Source organism: Ambystoma mexicanum, chromosome 2q, assembly GCF_040938575.1.
Source record: "Ambystoma mexicanum isolate Mex_15411 chromosome 2q, UKY_AmexF1_1, whole genome shotgun sequence".
Classification (NCBI taxonomy): Eukaryota; Metazoa; Chordata; class Amphibia; order Caudata; family Ambystomatidae; genus Ambystoma; species Ambystoma mexicanum.
In genome coordinates, this window is record NC_090924.1 from 702,165,040 (window position 1) to 702,185,749 (window position 20,710).

Genomic DNA, 20,710 nt, shown 5'->3' on the forward strand with positions numbered 1-20,710 from the left:
CATCACAACCCACTGCATACTTTCTGAATACCTTAGCTGAAGAGGCAATTTACTGGAACTTGTGAAATTTGGACACAAGGCCCCATACCATCTTAGGTTAAGCCTTCATAAGATAGAGGGTAGCTGAATTTGCACTTATTCTGACTATTTCTGCCTATTTTTCCTTATATCCTAATACTCCCCTGTATGACACTGGTAATTGATTCATATGTAGTTCTATTTTCGTAATGGTGACTGTGTACACATGTTTATTTGGTTTTGACTGACAATACTTACCAGTGATTCCTATATGCTTAATGTGTAATTAAAGGTCTAATAAATAACTATTTTTATATATGCACTACTTAACTTGAATAATGGGTGTTGCCTTGTGTGGACTCATTAGAGCCCTAGCACACACTCAAACTCTTCCCTCATTGTTTGCCTACCTTCCCTTGATTGGGTTTTGGCTAACTTCTCAATGTCTTCCTACAAGGGCCGATTTTGGAAATCCATCTGAACACCCTGGCTCTTACATGGATCAGGCTACTCGCTACAAGCGTTCTGGACAGTAGCATACAGATGCCTTAACGAGGCCAGTTTTGAAGATGCTGGTGGCTTACTTTGTAGCACTCAAAGGGGATGAGTGCTTTCTTCTTGCTTTAGAGAGTCAAACCAACATCAATCCAAGCATAGCTGGCAGTTTCTGGTAGGAGAGCCAGTAGGACCAAACGGTGGAACCAACTTGAACTGGACGAATGCAGAGTACACTTAACAGTCAGCTTTGCAAGAGGGATGGCAGCAGACCCAGTTATCTTAAATGCAGGAGTCACAAGCGAGCCACTCAACCCAAGTGAGATCACCCAGCATTGAGAATAACATTTGGCATCATTGCTCTAAAATGGCAGCATGATCCAAGAACGACAAACGGTTCACAACAGGGGTACAACATATGAATTTCCCAGGGGGTGCCACTGCCCAGATTTTAGGACAGTGGCATCAGAAGTGTATTAATATTGTTGGAGATTGGTTTTTCAGATGCCTAGAACCCACAGCAACCACATGACCCAGCACCCATGGTCCGAGGCAGTTAGAGTATATTGCAGAGGGGTTTCTAAGAGAAACATTTAAGCATAGCCAGCACATGGGATGTAGGATACCATGGGGAGATATCAGGAGAGAACTAATAAACAATGATTAAAGGCACACTGCAGAGGCGTAGCCACGGATGTCTAACAAGTGGGCCCTGAAGCTAATGTAGTTGGGCCCAGCGCAGTGACATGAACATCTGTAAATGCCTACACAGTGCTGCTGAGTGGGCATTTACAGATTTTGGGTGGGCCTTGCCCGCTGCGGCCCTACCCAGTCTACGCCTCTGACAACGTTGCAATTCTGATTCAAAGTTCCACTTTGGATTAACACAGCGCAATAATGGACTTCTTCCCAAATCTAATGTTGTTAGCAATATTAGTGATTCACAAACTCTAAAGTCCATTTATAAACTATCGAAGTTTCTTATCTGTTTTCACTGTTTACGATCTAATACACAGATGGTATGGCACATGGTATGGCGTGTGGTTCAGTTTATTTATCCTCTGATTTTTGCTAAACTCTAATAACATAAGCACAAGGTCTGATGGGTACTGTAGTTTATGTACTGTTTGTCCTAAACTCTCACCATGAATCTATGTGTTTACTATTACAATTCCTAATCAGTTTCAATTGTGGCCTGTGGAAAACAAAAACATGCCTACAGTTACTTAAAGGTAATGTTATTGCTCTGGTCTCCCCCTACTCTATTGAGACTTCCAAAAACACAGAGTAGTGTGCTTGTCCTGATGGGAACTGTAGATTCTACATAATGTTTTCACTGTCATTTACTCATCAAAAAATGTTTCCTGTTCTTAATGGCTTCACTAAATACCACTAAACAAACATTTAGGAATTAGTGTTGAAGCAGAGACATACATCTCAGGATTCTTGGATAGAAGTGGCACAGTTGAAAAATCACAGGAAAACTACATTCAGTTGAAATATTTAGTTAAGACTAATTTAGCATTGCACGTTTAACACTCCATGAATATCATTAAGAACAAACAATTTCTTCAATGATGGAGTATCATGATCAGACTATTTGTGCAGTAACAAACAGTTTGTCATTAAGTGGCAAATTCGTCTGAACAATTTTTCCCTAGATTTCATTCTACTGACCACAAAGGAAGAACAAGTTTCAACAAAACAGCAATAAATTACCATAAAGCCAGCTAAACCAGGTTTTGTCATATTACACTGAACTGGATTTTAAGAGGGTGCACTGTACAGTGCCACCCCTGGGGGTAAAACATGTATCTTGTGATAGGAGGGGCCTTGAAAAAAATGTTAAACTATTTCCTGCAGACTAATTTTTTTTCAGTCCCTTTCCTCTCAAAAGGAGTAGTTGGGCTTAAAGATTGTGATATACGTTCAGTCATATTTTAATGTATATGAAATATCTTTTCGCTGGGCCCATGAGAATTCCTAGGTCACAGATAGAGTTTGTACTCACCTAGAGCTCTGCTGCTTTTGTTTAGTATCTGAGAGGTACCATCATAGGAGGGGCTGACGGATTATCCAATATTTTAAATGTACCTTGCATAAGTTGTGCTGCTTGGGTAATATGGAATGAACTAAATTTATTTTGTCCCAATCCTGATTATATAAATGTTTTCATGGGGGAAAATATAAAATCAAACATTTTTTGTACTAGGTATGTGGCATAAAGTAAAAAGAAATGAACTCACTACACTTTTTAAATTAAAGAGAAAATCTAGCAAAACAGTGTGTTATTTTTGCCCTTGTGAAACAATGTCCCGATAATACAGCGAGGGCAAAACGTGTTTTTCCAGTCCACATTGTACAAGCAGCAAAATTGGTGCTAAACTGTCTTCTATTGTTCTGCACACAGGCAACGTTTGTGTATAATCTAGCCCCAGAAGTGTTTGGAAATGAAAAGGCATTACTTTTTAAATGTGACGTTCATTTCTGTCATTGAATGAAACCCAAGTATGTTTTCTCTGTTTTTTAAACTGCACCGTACATCTGATTTTCCAAAATTCTGCAAAGAAAGTAATTGCACAGAAAATAACCAAATGTATAAACCGAAGCAATTTATCTCACTCATGAGCTGTATTGCTCTTATTTGATGTGTTTATTGTTGAAGGCTGTCCAGGAGGTAAAAACAGTGGCTGCAAATGGCTGAGAAAATTATAAGTTACTCACCGTAGTGACTAACTTACTCCTAATCTTTAGTCCCCTTTCCTCCATACTGTGTGGGCGCCCCTCGTTAGGGAAGAGGGAAAAAAAAATCATCTTCACCTTTAAATTTAGATGCGTGCAGAGGCACAGCCCTGGAAGCATGCGCTCCCCTGACTCGACAATATTACCATTGTCTAATGACACTAGCTTTATTAGGGAGGAGGCTGGTGGGATTTATGAAGGAAAGGGGACTAGGAGTGTGTTAGTCACTACGGTGAGTAACTTCCAATTACTCCTACGTCCCGTCCCCTTTCCTCCATACTGTATGGGTGATTACAACGGAAGGGAGCCCCAGGGTGGAGAGGTGAGCGTCCTAGGAAAATAGGTTCCTCAAGGCTACCTGACCAAAAACTGCATCCGACCTGGAGCTGGCATCTAAGCAGTAGTGCTTGCAGAAGGCCCAGGTCATAGCCCATGTAGCCACCTTGCCGATGACCTGCCAAGGGACGTGCCTGGGAAAGGAAACCGCCTTGGCCATGATAGCGTGAGCATGCATATTAGCTGGAAGAGGTTTATGCGGCCCCTTGTATGCCTCCTTTATGGCTGCAACCATCCATTATGCTATGGAGGACTTGGAACCCCCGATAGCTGGGTTTGGACCCACCAAAGGTGACAAATAGTGCCTCTGATTTGCGGAAGCTCTTAGTTCTGTCAAGGTAAAGTTTTAGGGCTTGCATAACATCAAGACAATGCAGTACACTCAGAGGCTCGTCCACAGAGAGCGCGAAAAAAGTTGGTAGAACTATCTCTTCATTAAGATGAAGACAAGATCACCTTAGGTAAAAATGCTGGGTGTGTTCTAAGCACCACCTTGTCCTTATGGAAAGTAGTAATGGCTCTGAAGCCACCAGGGCCTGGATTTCACTGACCCTGTGTGCAGAGGTAAGGCCCACCAGGAGGGTTGTCTGCGGACGGCATTGGCGTGAATGGTTTATGAGCCAGGGCGTCCAGGACCACATTGCAGTCCCAAACCGGGTGTGGCTTCTTCATTGGCGGGTAGAACCTGGACAGGCCCCGTCAGGTGTCTTAACCACTGGGTTGGAGGAGAAAAAACCCTCCTCTTCCCAAGTTCCGTTAGGCTCCGAAGGCCACCAGATAGGTTTGTCATTTGTCTACCTGCACACCCGAGTGGGCGAGGTGTGCAGAGAACGATAGCACGTCATCCAACGTGCAGGTCAGTGGATTGACCTCCTTAGAAGCTGCCCAGTGACAAAACCTGCTCCATTTGCTGTTGTACTGGCTTCTGGTAGCATCACTCCTTGTGCCCTGTATGATGCCAGGTTTGCCTGTGACAGATGCAGGTGCCTTATTGCAACCTGTTCAGGCACCATGCTGCGAGGGCTAACGTCTGGGGGATGGGGTGGATGACCGTGCCCCCCTGTTGCGATAGTAGGTGAGCTGGACCCAGCAGAAGGTGTATCGGGGGCTGCTCCGGCAGGCTGAGGAGTTCTGAGAACCACGGCCTTGCTGGCCACCACGGAACTATGAGGAAGATCCGTAGATGTTTGGACTCCCGTATCTTGCACACTCCCCTATGGACAAGGGGAGCAGGGGGGGGGCTGGGGGAACGGCATACGCGTGCATATTGTTCCACTGAATCTGCATTGCTTCGCCCAGTGAGCCCCAGCCCTGTCCCTGCCAGTACGCAAACTGGGGGCACTTCCTGTTGTGCCAGGTGGCGAAGCGATCCACCTGCGGATGACCCCACCTGCTGAAGATCCTACTAAAGGACTTGGTGGTCGAGTTGCCACTCGTAGTTGTCTGCACCCAACCTGCTGAGCCTGTCTGCCTCCACATGGTGGTGGAGCTGTCCCTTTGAATGAGGATTGACTTGCCACTGATCGGGAGGAAGGCTTCGAGAGTGAGCCAGATGGCCATCAACTACAGCCAGTCCATGGATGTGGGCCCTCTTGCTCCTGTCGGGACCATACTCCATGGACACTGTGGCTGCCCAGTGTAGCTCCCCAACCCTCCAGGGATGAAACCGTGGTGATGGTGACCTGTGGGGCTGGCGGACGAAAGGACCTCGGGAGGATAGCTCAAGAGCAACATGCTCGCCTTGGAAGCAAGACGACCGGAGCAACACAGGTTTGATCCCCGGGTCCGCGGTTAGAAACCTCTGGGTATTAAGCGCATTATAAATAACCTATCATATCATATCCACAAATTGCTGTCCTTGCGCCACCAGACCAGATCCTGGTGGAGCTGTGGTGGAATGCTGACTAGTTCCGCCTGGGAACCCTTTTCCAGATTCCAGGAGGCTGCGAAGTGCAACTGCAATCTCCCCATCCTGAGCCTCATGTGAGGCACTGCCAGAAGGCACGCTGCCATAATGCCCAAGAGGTGCCGGTACCACCATGCCGAGGTCACCACTATGCTGAGAAAGTGCCCTGTGGCCCTCTTGATGGCCATGGTTTTGTCCTCTGAGGGGAATATGCTCTCTGAGGCCGTATTCCAGATGAGGCCCTGGAACATCAGAGACTGCGTGGGTTCCAGCGGTGACTTCTTCAGATTGATTGAAAATCCTAACTAATGTAGTGCAAAAGCATGAGGGCGCCTCTGGAGACCCTGCCCTGACGAGCCAGCCGTCTAGGTATGGATAGACGTGGTGACCCTGGGCCCTGAGGAAGGTGGCCACTGCGTTCATCACATTGGGAGCAGAATTGAGGCTGAAGGGTAAAACCTTGTATTGGAAGTGGCAGGCAATGATCCTGAACCTCAGAAAGGACTGATGGGGTTGCCAGATTGGGATGTGCAAATAAGCATCCTTCCGATCCAGGGAGCACATCCATTCTCCCTTGCACAATGTCTCGGCTATAAGCGCTGGAGTAACCATCCAGAACTTTTGAAGAGTAACGGAAAGGGTCAAGGTGGAAAGGTCCAACAACTCTCAGGCCCGCCTGGTTCTTTTTGCATATAGCGAAAATCTGTGAATAGAAGCCCAGACCCCGCTGGGAGGCTGGGACTTCTTCCACCGCCTGGCTCTCTACTAGCAAAGGAATTTCCACCAACAGAGTTGTTGTCACAATCTGTGGGAGAGGAGGAGAGAGGGAGGGATTGGTAGGCGTTAGCCCCTGGATACTACAGATAGGATCCAGGGATCCGCCGACCTAGTGCGCCAGCATTGGTAGTGAAGAGCAAGCCTGCCCCCCACGGGAGACACGTGGACCCGGATGGCCGTGTCATGCTTTCTTTGTGGCTGAGGTAGAGGAGGGGGACTGAAAAAAGCCCCCTTGTGTGCTGCCTTGTGTTTGCGCAGGTGCTGGCTGTAGAACCTGTCCGGCTGCCTGAACCGCCGTTCTTGGAAATCCCGGAACCCGCCGAAGGACTGACCTTTGTCTGAACGCTGATGCCTCTGGCTATACGCCTTGGGAGTGGCCTTCTTGAGGATGGATAAGGATATTGCAGTCTGGGAACTGTTTTCTTCTTATCCAGTTCCTCGACCGTAGTGGAATGGAAGAGTTTGCCACCCTCAAAGGCAGGGTCCAGAATGCGTTGAACTTGGTGGCCCAAAGCCAGGTCTTCTTCTCATGTCGATAGCGATGCAGATGGCAAGGCCAGAGGTGTCGATGTGAGCCACTGTGGAATCCATTAGGTCTTGGGCGACAATCTTGGCCTCTGCCAGACCCACCTTGAAGCGTGCCTGGCTTTGCACCGGAAGTTCTGGAAGGAAGCCAGCGATTTCCCGCCAAAGTCGCTGATTGACAGCTGCAAGCATAGCGTCTGCATTAGACTGACGCAGGTGGAGGGAAGCGTTGGAGTACGTTTCCTTCCTGAATGCTTCCAGGATTTTCTCCTCCTTTCTCCGGAGTGCCGAGACAGATGTAGCCAAAGACGAATGTGGCTTGGAGTAGATCGAAGCTGCAGCAATGACTGAGGAGTGTGGCTGCGGGTGGGCCGACAGCAAGAGTGGATCCCCCTCCATCTGCCGGAACTTGGCGTTGAGGCACTTGTTGGTAGGCTGCGCCGAATGGGGTTTAAGACCTCCCATCTTGGCCAGTGCAACCACGTCCTTTTGCATTGAAATCCCCATTCTAGCCGTGCGGAGCAGAGTGAGGACCTCTGCCAAGACCCCCGCCTCTGGTTGTTCCACCTTGGGCTGTGGAAGGCCCAAATATTCGGCCAGGGCGGTGAGCCGTTCGTGGAAGGCCTTGGCCGATGACAGCGTGTTCAGGTCCTCCTCTTCATCTATGTCAATCAAGGTGTCCTGCTGATCCAGAGGAAGAGTGCTGGGTGCCTGTTGCATACTGACCAGAGCCGGCGGTGGTTGTGGCTTTGTGGGAACTTGCATTGGCAGCAGGGGCTGCATAGGAGCCGGAAGCGCTGGGACCACGGGCGGCTTGGCCGTGGGTGCTAGTGGCAGAACCGCAAGGATCATGTCCTTGATCAGCTCCCGAAGGATGACACCCATCTGTGCAGACCTTATGAGTGTCAAACCTTTCAAAAAACCTGTCCTCGCAGGCCGGTGGAGTGGCTGGAGGCGCGGGTATGGAGGCGGGACCCTGAGGGTGTTGAGGTCTGGACACACTCTGCCTTACTGTCTGCTGGGTATACCTGCCCTGCGACGAAGAAGGGTATGCCGTGGGCCACATGCCTGGTGATGAATAGTCCCATCTGGAAACTTGTTTGCCTACCTGTTCCCCAAAGGGGGATGTGTTGGACGAGCCGCCATCGTGTCTGGCCCAGCGGCCATCTTTTCGGGTTGCATGCCACGTGCCTGCGGCATGGCGCTTGCCGCGGTTTCTTGTAAGACTCTTGGCGGTGGAGGTTGAGGCCTACCCTGCACCTCAGGACAAGGCATGGAAAGCGGATTGCCTCAGCTGCATCGCCGGTAGTGCTGCGTACAGGTGCTCCCTCAGACATATGTCTGGTACTAGGGCATAGCGCCTCAGGCGTAAATCCTGTAACAGAACCTTGCGGTCCCTCAATGCCCTCACCAGTAGAGTCTCGAGACCCGTCGGCCTGTAGCTATATTAGCCTTGGTACCTGCACTGGTACTAGAACCTGAAAGGTTCCTCCCGGTTGTGTGCTTCCTAGGAAAGGAGTCACCCTTGCGGAGTGCAAACAGTGCCCCTACCTTGGGCCTAGACTTGTGCTCATCAAATTCAAGTCCTCTGGAGGTGATCTGCCGAAGAGCTCCCTCCACTGAGCTAACCTTTTCTTCAGAGCACGAGATGAAAGCGCATCACACGCGGCGCAGCACTCCCAGCCGTGGTTGGGGCCAAGGCAGTGGCGGCAGAGAGCGTGGCGAGCAGACGCAGGGAAGAGCCCCTCGCAGGTTGGACACCTGCTGAAGGCCGCTGTCGTCTGCATGCGCCGGTGAGGAGCGTGGCACCAGAGGACAGAGTATCTCAAAGACAAGAAGAAGGCAAAAAAAGACACTTATCCGGGGAAGAGCGTGTGGAATTACTAGGCCTGAGGCCTAACCCAGGAGTGCTGGTGAAAGTGGTCCATTCCCGTCGACGCGGAAAAGAGGACTGGGGAGTGGCGCTAGTGGGCAGAGTCAGGGGAGCGCATGCACCCAGGGCCGCGACCCAAAACACATCTAAATTTAATGGGGAAGATGATTTTTTCTGGTAAAAAGGGTTCCGCCTCCCGTCCCTAGCGTGGGACGCCTATACAGTATGGAGGAAAGGGGATGGGACGTAGGAGTACAGGCTTGTGGCAAACAACTTTTACCAAAAGTGAAATAGCGCTCAGCCCTCTTGAATTGCAAACCCTGCAAAATAATATCTTATGCAATGATAAGTGAAAGGTTATTGTTGCCCTTTATGCCCTTAAAACATTTTCTAATATGTAATAGGAACAACTTCCTGAGGAGACTGGCTTAGGAGGAGCTACCCCTTTTTTGTTTTGACATGCAAATGAGTATTTCATCTGTGAATGGCCAGCGAGCTAAAACATTGTTGTAGACTCTCCTAAGGTGAAGGAATTCTATATAACAGGTTATTTGAACAATGGTTGTTCTCAGTAGAGGGTGTGAGAAACCAGAAGGCGTCTCACCCACTAATCCCCGGGGATCTGCTATCCAGGTAGCCAGGACATGGCCATTGCTTTTGGATCCAGTTCCTGGGGGTGGACCAGTGCGGAAGGATCACCTGGGTGTGGGGTCTTCGGGGTGTGGGGCAACAGATGGTGAGACGCAGTATCCGCTTCACTGTAACACCTTTACCCCATATTACCAGGTAGCATACTTAGGAACTCAACCCCCCACTCTCCTTTACAACACAAACACTTTCACACGGACAGCCCACTATGGGGGAAAACAGACTAACACCCGAGCAGTATACCGGACAGGTCCCAATACAATGGCCAGGCGAGGTCAGGCAATTACTGACCATCAAACACACAGCTGACTTCCATTAAGCTTCCCCACGCTGATAAAAGGAGGAGCATGAAAGCACACTCTGAGCGAGGCAAAGCACACAAGGAAATAGCAGTTTCGAGACGGCAGCTGAACGAGAGAAGACAGATGGCAACACAGGAGGGGATTGCAAGGAGGGAACTTCCCTTGCCCTTTCCGGCAAGGAACCGTTACGTTCAAGAGCGTCCAAGATTAGAAGGTGTAAGACCAGGAAACCAAGCTGAAGAATCCTGCATTGTGTGTCGGAGATACCCTGGCCCATCCAGCGTCAACAATCAAGGTGGGGAGAAGCAGCAGCCACTGTGGTACCGTCCTTGGCTCCAAGAACAAAGCAGCGTCAGTGAAATCAACACAGGCAGTGATTTGGGGACACTAATACAAGACCGGTCTATGTTGAAGCCAAGGTTGCAAGCAGCAACATTGTATGGCGAGCGCTGGAACGAACATTGTTAAAACACGTGTGATAAAAGACACAAGTAAAGTTAAACTGCTGATGAGTGATTGAAGTTTAAAAGTAAATACAACACTTTGACAGGGTGGTCCGGCACCATGTGGGTGCCCAATCGAAGGCCTCTGTAAGGGATCCAGCTGAGAAGTGGTAGAAGTGAAAGTTGAAAAGGATTCTATTAAGAAGAGAACAAAGAAATGTGAATTGAAGTGGTCCTGCGACGGGTCAAGCAAAATCCTGCGCACAGTCAAACGTCTTCGATTTTGATGAAGTAAGGAAAGTTTGGAAAAGTAGATAAATTTGGTCCGAGCCTGGTGGAGGGAGACCAATTGAAGGTTTTCTGTTAAAGTGGGTTTGTGTTTGGCAGAGGGGGACCCGGGGTGAATAGTAAATCACCCGAGAAGTTGTACATTTGAAATCCTGGTAAGAAAGGTACTTTAATGTTTATTGTGTCGCATCAGGCCCTTCGGAATAAGACACTTAAAATGGCAACGAGACTTTGGCACATAAGGTCCCGATGTTGAGGTTTTGAACTGCATCCTCGTGCTAGAGAAGCCAGAGAGAGTACTAAGCTCGAGTGTGCCGCTTTGTCTCGTGCTGAAAATGTGGGAAAGAGATGCCAACATCTCGAATATCCCGACACATCATTTCTTGAACACTTTCCTTTTGCATAACATTGTTTCCCACACTATTTGTATTTAGAAGTAAGGATTGGCAATAGGTTTATTAGTATTGGCCCTTTTATTTTGACAAGAATCTACTAGGACTGCGTTATTATTTGATGGTTGTAGCTTGCTCCCATCTTTAGATTTAGGATTAGATAGGCGTTTTTCAAACACCCTTGAACTGTGATCACTTGTGTCGGTCTATTTGATACCATGCCTGCCTTATAAGGGGCTCCCACAATTGTTAAATTTGTCAAACTTGGGGTTTCACTCCAAGTAACCCAGGGCAATCCAGACATGGAGCCCTTGCTCACTGAGCCTTAGAAAAGCTCAGATGCACCACACTGAGGTTGTCCAACATGGCCAAAACATGTTGTCTGGGGTTCCAGATGGTACTCTGGTTCAGAGGCGAATTGTCTAGTATTTTGGTGCTGTACTGCGCCTGAGGGTGGGACAAGACTGATATGCAAATGTATATTTCTTCTCTGTGAAAGGTCAGTGAGCTAAAACGTGGTTGTGGACACTCATGATTGGAGGGAATTCCATAGGACACATTATTTGAACCATGTTCATTCTCAATAGAGGGGCTCCCAAACTCTTGTTAAATACAGAATAAATGCTACTTTCTGTAAGTAGCAAAGTGAATTTCCATCTGCAAAGGGTGCATAGAAGATGTATATATATTTTTCAACTCCCCCCAACACAAATTTGTCTGAGAGAAAAGCAAGATACCATGATTAGCATTTCCAGCAATGTTAAACAACTATCTGTGCAAAGACTACAACAGAGTAATAAAGAGTAATACAAAAAAATAGAGCAGTCTGTATCAGTAATATGAGTGCTTACCCAGGACAGGTACTTCGTAAACTCCCTACCCCCCCCTTCCGAAATGAGAGGTTTAGGATCTCACAGGGGCACATCAGGGATCGAAAATAAGATTCGATGAGTAGGAGCTAAAACCAGCCCCTGGGTGTCAGGCATCACCCAGTAGATTAGGAGCTACTACCGGGGAACAAGTAGCAAGTACACAGCACAAGCGAGTACACAGCACACTACAAATCTAAATTCCACGAGATGCACACTAACTTATTGCCCATTTTATATGATCCATTATATTTATATGTATGTAAATTCTTCTTTATTTACATTCTAAAATACCCAAGTTAATATTGCATATGCATGTCTATAAGGCACCAGTTGCAAAAAGTAAATCCTGGTAACAGTTGGTTTTAAGAGAACCACACTCTCCTAGAGTAGAAGGAGCTTAATAAATCCCAACTCCCAGCAATTTCGAACTCTGCACATCAACCACATTTGTGCCCTTTGTACAACTTCCAATTTGAACTGGTCAGGAAAAAGTCCTACAAAAGTGTGGGAAATGCAAAAATCACAAGGTCCCAGTGCTGAAGATGCAACTGAGGACTTTCAACCTCAATGCCCAGTCTTTTGAAAGCGGGTTCACTAGAGACTTCATAGCTTACACTAAAGCAAACAGTGGCAATATATGCTTGTTACGTTTGACAATTTTCTAACAGAAGGGCAATTTATCACCAGAAGCATATATTACATTGGCGTGACTTGAGCTTTCTACGAGGCACCTCTTGCTTTTAAGCCCCCCAATTCCCTGATGCATTACTCGACTACTGTGTCGTATGACGTAGAGTTTACTGTTCCTTACGTTAATGTTAGAAAGGCTGATTTCACTGTTACAGTGACATGCTTAATTCAAGCAGATTCACATGCAGCCACCTACTCTGAACCTCTATGGGTAACTTTACTAAATGTGCTTCCCATCCATAAAGGAAGAAAGTCAATACTTGATGCTGAATGGCCATGTCTCAAATAGGAAAGCTCCATAGTCCTTGTTTTGTGAACATGTGACTCTCTCTCAGATTCATGGGGGATTCAGAAATGACCACTACATGGGATATATCTTATTCAGGAATCCATGTATTATTTGGTCATCTGGTAGTTAACCACCTACAGGAAAACTACTTTATGGAATGTCACCACAGAGAGCTAACTTGTAAAAAATGTTGGTACAAAGCGGGACCCTTCGCCTTTCATGTACTTGAAATCTCACATTTCCTACTGTGTGAGAAAGGAATATAGACAGTCATTTAATAGTTTAAAGAATTTAGTAAAATACTATTTAATCTGATTTTTTACAACACAAAAGCTAATCACATGCACCGTCGGAGGGTATTAGTTTACAGGCAATAGAAAGTATTTAAATATTGAATGCCAACCTCAACAGTTAACAAGAAATAGAGTAAACAAATAATAAAACGAATCATTAAAACAAGAGTGAAGTACAGAAAGACTCCCTTTCAGTATAGCTTTGCTGGATAGGCTAGGGTTTTGCGATAACACTCCAAAGATGTTCTACATAAGGACTTCATTTTATGTTTGAACTTGCATAATGTGCAATGCAAAAACAAATAACTGCATTAAAAATAAAAAGACAATCCCACCTTAAGTCTTCGTGGTAATTATGTGGAGGCGTTGGTAGCGAAGCAGGAACATCCACGGTTTTAGGGCAATGCACAATAGCCCTGGCAATGAAATCATCTTGTGGTCTGAATGGCAGGTGAAATTGCTTATGTCCTAAAGCTCTGGTAACTGAAAAATTTAACAAAATGGTGCCGGGTTATCTATATTAGCATAAAACTTTTACTTCAACGTTTTATTACACAAGTAAAGCAAATGATATTTAAGCATGCACTCTTGAAAAATAAATTCTAACCTCCCTTTACCAAAATATATGTTCCCAGTCAATCAGTATCATATTGCCATACATCACTTTTGATCTACTAAGAGCAATCTTATATTTAACAGCCCATTTTAAATCTACAGTGTTCGGGCAGTTTTTCTTAAGTCCACTTGAGGTAAGACTTCATAAAACTATCCCTTGGCTTACGGGGACCCAACTCAGTCTGTACTAATCAAGGAACCTTGGTAGAGGGGCAGAGCAGCCAGGCTTATCATAGTAGGAAGAAGTGAGGTGTAGGCAAGTACAATGAACCTAGTAAATACAATAGTCCAAAGAAACACACATAAAATTTTATTTTAAAATGTACATTGATTATATTTACACAAGCAAGGTAGATAAATAATTAGTTCACTTAACCAACACACATAGTAATTCGTAATACTTTTCAAAGGCCATTGCTTCAATGGTAGTTGCTCGCAGTACAATTACTACAGTGTTTGACATTAATGACAGTTCGACCGCATAATCGGTACTATTGCGCACTCGCGTTAAGACAAAGACATACAGTAATTGTATTTAGTTAGTAAAACCACATAAGAAAGTATTTTAGCATCAGAGCTTGATGTTCTAGAGGCTCTTTTCAGACAAACAAATGCTTTAAAAGTATATGAAAAAGTCAGTGTTGGAGTGGATTCAAAGTCTTAAGAAGCAGCGAACAGCAAATGTTCCTCAGGAAACTATCTCTAGGAAAAGATACTTGTAGAAATACCAAGGGGGACCCTGCAAAAGGACTCCCTAAAAGGGACACAAGCTGGCAGCTTGGGTCAGAGGGGTTATGGTGGACACCCCTTCAGGCACTCCAATCACTCTGCAGTGACTTCTCGGCTCAATTTCAGTTATAACTTACAACCTACAGTACCTTAGGTGAGAAGAAATGCTCACAGCTGGATTCTCCGATGTGCAACAGGGACAGACCCAGTCTCCTGAAGCCTTGGTCTGGTGACAAAAGGAAGGACTCTAAATGGGATGTCTCAGCAGCAGTCTTGAGAGAGGACCCTTGGCATGGATTTCTGGTCTCCCTGGTCAGTCTGCAGTTTCTGTGCCTTTTTCTCAGCCCCAACATAGGACGGTTTTTGCCCGGTCGATCTTCTTCGATTCTGGAGTCCTGCACTGTGGTGAGGAGACTCGGATGAGTCGGATTGTCTCTCTGGAGGTTCACCTGGAGCTCAGCAAAGACGTGGACGGATTTGGGCTCTCAAAGATGTTGCACTGAAAATAGGTCAGAGGTCTCCAGGTATTCGCAGTTTGCGGCTCTAGAAAGGCACAGCACCTCGGGAGATGGCTCAGTTTGTAGTTCGTCTCAGGGCCGGTTGGTCACCCAAAGGGAAGGAGTTGTCCTCTTCCGAACTCCTCTGTCGAGTAGAAAGCAGGGTCAGGACAGCGGTAGTCACTTCACGGTGATGGGAAGTGTCTGTGTGTCTTCAGCTTCGGTTACTTCAGTTTTCAGTGGTCGACTTGCCTTTCACCTCTGGAAACTCAACTTTTATTCAGTTTCACCACACACTCCTCTGCAAACTCTCAGCATTTTATAGAAGGGGGTGGGCGGCTGTCTATTCAGGCCCTCAGGAAGACAGAGCAGGGGAGTGAATACCTCCTCTGCCAATTCCTGCCTGCTCAGACAGACTGCAGCCTGACGGGGACACACAAGGCAAAAAAAAAACAAATAACATTTTTTAAAAAACACAGACCGCCCCTCCCAGAATTGTAGAAGAAAGGCTAATAAAGAACAACCATGATAGAAATGGCGAAAAAGTAAAGAAGCCACCATGTTAGAACATAGGTGACCCCACTGTGCACAACCGTGACTGTGAATACAGTCTGCGGTACAACATAGCACAACGTCAACTGCCGCCAGCCATAACTATAGGGTTGTCTATGTGACAAAAAGTCACAGGAACAGAGAGAAAGGGGATACTAGGTATCCCCTTAGCACTCCAAATAAGGTGGTGTGTGCTAATCTCTAATAGTATAATGTTTTAGGAAGGATACACAGTATCCCTCTATCCTTAAGAACTGTAGTTAGTAAGGAGAAGGAACGAATGTCGAAAGGAGTACCGAAAGGGTTCCCAGCAACACTGCCCATAAGGAGCTGTGTGCTGCAAAAGTTAAACACAGATGCCTTTAAAGAGATATGGATGAAAGTATACTCCAAAGGAAAGGTAGAACACAGTGAACAGAGTTCCAAAAGTCAGAGCAAATAAGAATGAATGAGTGGAAAAAGGCTCCACTCATTCAGGATAGAAAAAAAAGGGCCAGCAGTCTGGCAATAGGTGCTGGAGGTCTCACCAGGAAAGGGGATGAAGCATACACATGCTAAATCTCCCTAACACTCGTCCCCCCAGGAGGGACAGCAGGATCTAATCCACCCATGGTTGAATCTCTTGGGCCAGTCGGTCATACTTTCTGAAGAGACCATAAGCATTCTTATGTTGGGTACCTGACCTGTACTCAGTAGTGAAATCAACACCTTGAAGGCTAAATAGACCACCTGAGCAATTTTGGGTTTTCTCCTTTCATCTGCATCAACCACCATACGGGTTGGTGGTCAGTGAATCCTGAAAGTAGTTCCATAGAGGTATGGTCTGAACTTCAAGGACCACACAATAGAAAAACATTCACGTTCAACTGTGGCCCACCTGGTTTCCCTATCTTTTCACTTTTGACTAAAAAAGCAGATGGAGTGATCCCTGCCTTTGCTATCAAACTAACTGAAGACTGCTCACATCTGTGTTAGAAGCATCAGTCTGGACTAAGAAGGCCAGAGTATAATCTGGAGCTCTCAGCACTGGAGCCTTACAGAGGGCATCTTTCAGCCCCAGAAATGCCTTTTCACAGTCCTCATTCCACTGGACCTTTTTACGGTACTTGGGAGAAGACACAGTATTCAGAGAGAGGAGAGGTTATGGTCCCATAGTTTTTAATGAAGTTCCTGTAGTTCCCAGGAAGTCCTAGAAAGAGTTTCTTGCTTGAGTAGTTGGAGTGGCCCAGTCCTGCACAGCTTGTACTTTGCAGGGTAATGGCTTGATCTCACCTCTTCCTATCTCATGTCCAAGGTAGAACACTTTTCTCTGACCAACTTGGCACTTGCTTGCTTAGATGGTCAGATTGGCCTGTTGAAGGGCCTGCAACACTTGTTCCAAGTGGATAATATGTTCTTCCCAGGTTGGGCTGAACACCACAATGTCATCCAAGTATGCCATGCAGAGGTTCTCTAACCCATTCAGAACATGATTTACCATTCTCTGAAAAGTGGCAGACCTTAAACTGGGACAAGCCTTCAGGGGCGGAGAATGCTGTTTTCTCCTTGGCATGGTCAATCATGGTAATCTGCCAATGACCACTTGTCAAGTCAAAAGTACTGAGTAATTTTGACGAGCCCAGCTTATCCACCAGTTCACCTGTCCTTGGCAAAGGAGGGGCATTAGTTTTGGTAACTGAATTCAAGGCCCTATAGTCCACACAGAACCTATGTTCTTTGGTACCTGATTTTGGTACTACCACAACTGGGCTAGCCCATGGACTTGTGGAATGTTCAATCACTCCAAGGTCAAGCATCTTGTTGACTTTTCTTGAATGTGATTCATCACATTATCCAACATCCTGTAGCCCCTGCTTTTCACAGGTACACTATCATCAGTGTCAATGTCACGTTGGCCCCAAGGGGTCAAGCCTGGTGTAAGCCAAAACAGAGGGGCAAACCGATTTAACAGAGATTTGCACTCCTCTTGTTGCTGCAGTGTCAAACTATAAGAGAGTTTAGACCCATCTGAAGGGTGTCCTCAGAGAGGATCTGGGAGAGGTTTATTCTCCTCCTCTTATTGATCAGAAGCTAAGAGCAAAGATCCTATTTCTGGTCTAGAGACATTAGCCTTCAGGGGGTTGGTATGAAAGACCATAGGGACCTCCTTGGGGTTGCCCAAGTCTACCAAATAGTTGACCTCTCCAAGCATGCCTACAACCTTGAATGGCCCTGTCCATTTGTCCTGCAAGACTGTCTTGCTGGAACCATGATAAGAACCTGTTGGTCTGGAGTAAACTCCACCATGTTAGCCTATTGGTCATGCCATTGTTTGACCAGAGCTTGACTAGCTTTCAAGTTCTCAGTCATCATCTATGCCATCCTCGTTCTGAGGCCTAGCACATAGTCAGTAATTCGTACTGGCTTAAGAGTTGGAACACGCTCTAGACCCTCCTTAATCAGGGCCAAAGGGCCTCTGGCTGGATGACCATATTGGAGCTCAAACGGACTAAAGCCCACTCCAGCTTGAGACGCCTCTCTATATAGGCAAAAATAAGGCAATGCAGTACAAGGTCCCACTTTCTTCTAAGGTGTTCTTCAAAAGCACCAATCACGCTCCTCATAGTGCCGTTAAACCTCTCTACCATCCCATTTGTTTGAGGGTGGTAGAATGTAGAGAATAAGTGACCCCAAAGGTTTTCCACATGGCCTGCATGTATGGGACATAAATTGTGACCCCCCCTGTTGGATACAACCTCTGTAGGAAATCCTACTCTGTTAAAAAAAAAAAAAGTAGTGGCTCAGCTACTGCCCGAGCAGTAACAGTTCTCATTGGTATAGCTTCAGGGTATTTGGTGGCATGGTCCTCAAGTCGGAGGGTCTAGGGGACCATAAATGTCAATTCCCACCATCTCAAAAGGAACTCCCACTGCTGGGAGAGGCACCCAGGGGGTTGTGGGATGTCTTAACCCACTGGTCCAAGCCCTGCAACATTACTGTGCATTGCTGGCAGCAGAAACCTCAGAAATGTCCACTGGAAAGCATGCTGCACGCTAGAAATCACCAGAAAGTGCGTAGTGAAAAATCTGAAAAATAGGCCGCCATCCACTTTTGCCTATGTCAGTTGTAACACAGGAGACCACTGCCAAAACCCATCATTTGGCTGCCCACAACGCAAAATTATTGCAAAAGAAACAGCTGTTTTAAAAATCCGTTTTTATTTGTTGTCAAATTTGCTAAAATCATGGCTCACAAACCACCCAAAAAGATCCAACCTCCTTATTGGGGGGTCAACATCATTCTCCTTCAAGAATATACATAAATATAAGGTCCACAAAAGTATATGTTATCTGAACAAAGTCCACTTTTGAGGATTGCGTGCTGAAAGAAATTTGTCAAAAATGGGTGGAATACCGTTACTCACCTCTATCAGAAGCCGGCAATTTAAAACCATTTTGTGTAAAGTTGGTCATTGAGCTCAAACTATGCCAAAGAAAGACTTGCTATCAGAAGCCTAAGAGGTGGAGACAATTCAAAACTATATTCTGAAAAGGCTTGAAGTAAGACATTGTTTGATATATGTGTTAAAAATGTTTGTTATATTATAAGACGAGACCATTTTTAGAGACATTGGGTTTAGGAGTTAAAGTTTCCCACACTGTGCTTCAAACAAATTCCACACCTCCTCCCTGAACAAAGGAAACTTCTCCCTGCCCTTGGCTAAGAAATTGACAGGCTGTTGTGAAAGGGAACTAGGAGGGGCACCCTGGCCTGTTGCTCTGAGTAAAGACAATGGAGTCCTGGAGCTGAATAGGAATGCTAATTCGGGTGTGACTGACAACAAACTGCTGGCAGGAAGAAGAACATGTGACCCTCAGTCAGCCCAGCTCTGGAGGCGGACCAGACTGAGGATGTTGATTTATATGTTTAAGGAAAATACTTCTAAAATATTGCACTGAACTGACAAAAATGTGAAACTTTGAGATTGTTCAAATGAAAAAACCGCTCACAGTTTAAGACTAGCCTGGAATCCGTGCGATGTTCTGAGGCTGAACCTGAACGTTTTTAATGTTATAGGGACTGTGTTCATGCTAGGAACGTGAAAAATTACAGAAATGTGCCCAGATCGGGTGTGCATGCATGCCTAAAAATTGGTGCAGAATTAATATTGAGAAACACACCAAAAGTGTGAAAAAGTTGTCATTTCTGAACCAAAGCTCTTACGAAGAAGAGAGTTGAACAGAAATGTACCTTAGGCAATCTGCCATGTAATTTATTTAGTATTATCAAGTTGTGCATATTGTAAATGTTTTTTTTATGAAAAATAAGATATACTGTACAGAGACAAAGGGGAGGGTTTTCCCCTAAGCCATAAACATGACACATGATGACACAGAATGACACAGAATGACACACTGCTCCTTTCTCCAATCGGGGGACAGGGAATCCTCTGACCTATCAGATTCTTAGAGGGTTGGGCATAGAGGATCAGTCTCCCCACCCACTTTGGAAATACATAAATAGGGACTGCTGAGGACAGGCAGTGAGACCCACTTTTCCAGTCATCAACCGATTTCTTGGCGAAGCACCCTGCAGGAAGATCCAGGCTCCAGGAAGATCCAGACATAGATCCAGAAACCAGACTCCAGACCAAGCTCTAGAACCAAACTCTAGAACCTTGAAGCAGAGAGGCCTAACCAAAAAGCTGAACCCTTCTCAGCAGGCCTTCAGAATCTTTTGCAACCTGATTCTAACCCCTAAACTTCCACGGGGCCGAACCAAACCATTCAACAGCCTGGCTGAGCTGTTTTGCCATTCTAGTTAAGAACCCTGTGCTAGAACCCAGATCCAGACCCAGAGAGCAGAGCTGTATCCAGAACCCGTCAGATCCAGACCAGAGTGCCGTGCAGAGAGCAGAACCCAGTGCCTGAGACCTGTCCGGCGGCGAGAGAATCTTAGCCAAACACTTGACCAGATCTTTGACGGGGCCCACTCCATTCCAAAGCCATAGGAGTGAGTTTCTAGTCTAGAACTGTCCATAGTCATCTCTTAGTTTAAAGTAATCCTATTCCATCCATTTCAACCTGTCCGGAACTGCATTATTTAATCTCTGTTGTCTATCCTAAATTCTTTTCTCCTCCACATAGTCTGTGATAATTGTAGCGATAATCTCTATGCGCTGATATTTTTCTGAAGAGGGACAAGTGTTTTGACGGACAGAAGTCAAAGCGGAGGCGCCGCTGTTCTGGTGGCTGCCCGTTCAGTGTCTTGCTTCTTCATAGCTCCTTAGTATAAGTCCATATTGATTCCGAATCTTTAAAGCGCAATCTTTCATTTTGAAATCTTTACTTTATTTCTGAAAAATCTACCTTCACAAAAACCTCTAACTTTTGAGTCGCACGTCCCAGAACCAAAATTTAACTGTCATTCCTTATAGTTTTTCCGTAAT

General features: G+C 46.0%; 1 protein-coding gene across 7 annotated transcripts in view; it reads right to left on the reverse strand.

Annotated features, from left to right (window-relative positions):
- The window catches only part of KMT2C (lysine methyltransferase 2C), a 2,745,351-nt gene that overhangs the window by 543,276 nt on the left and 2,181,365 nt on the right, over positions 1-20,710 (reverse strand). For all 7 annotated transcript variants that reach the window (XM_069647923.1, XM_069647922.1, XM_069647921.1 and 4 more), the window contains one exon: positions 13,225-13,372. In XM_069647923.1, the coding sequence (XP_069504024.1) occupies positions 13,225-13,372 (148 nt within the window). The remainder of the gene's footprint in view (positions 1-13,224; positions 13,373-20,710) is intronic.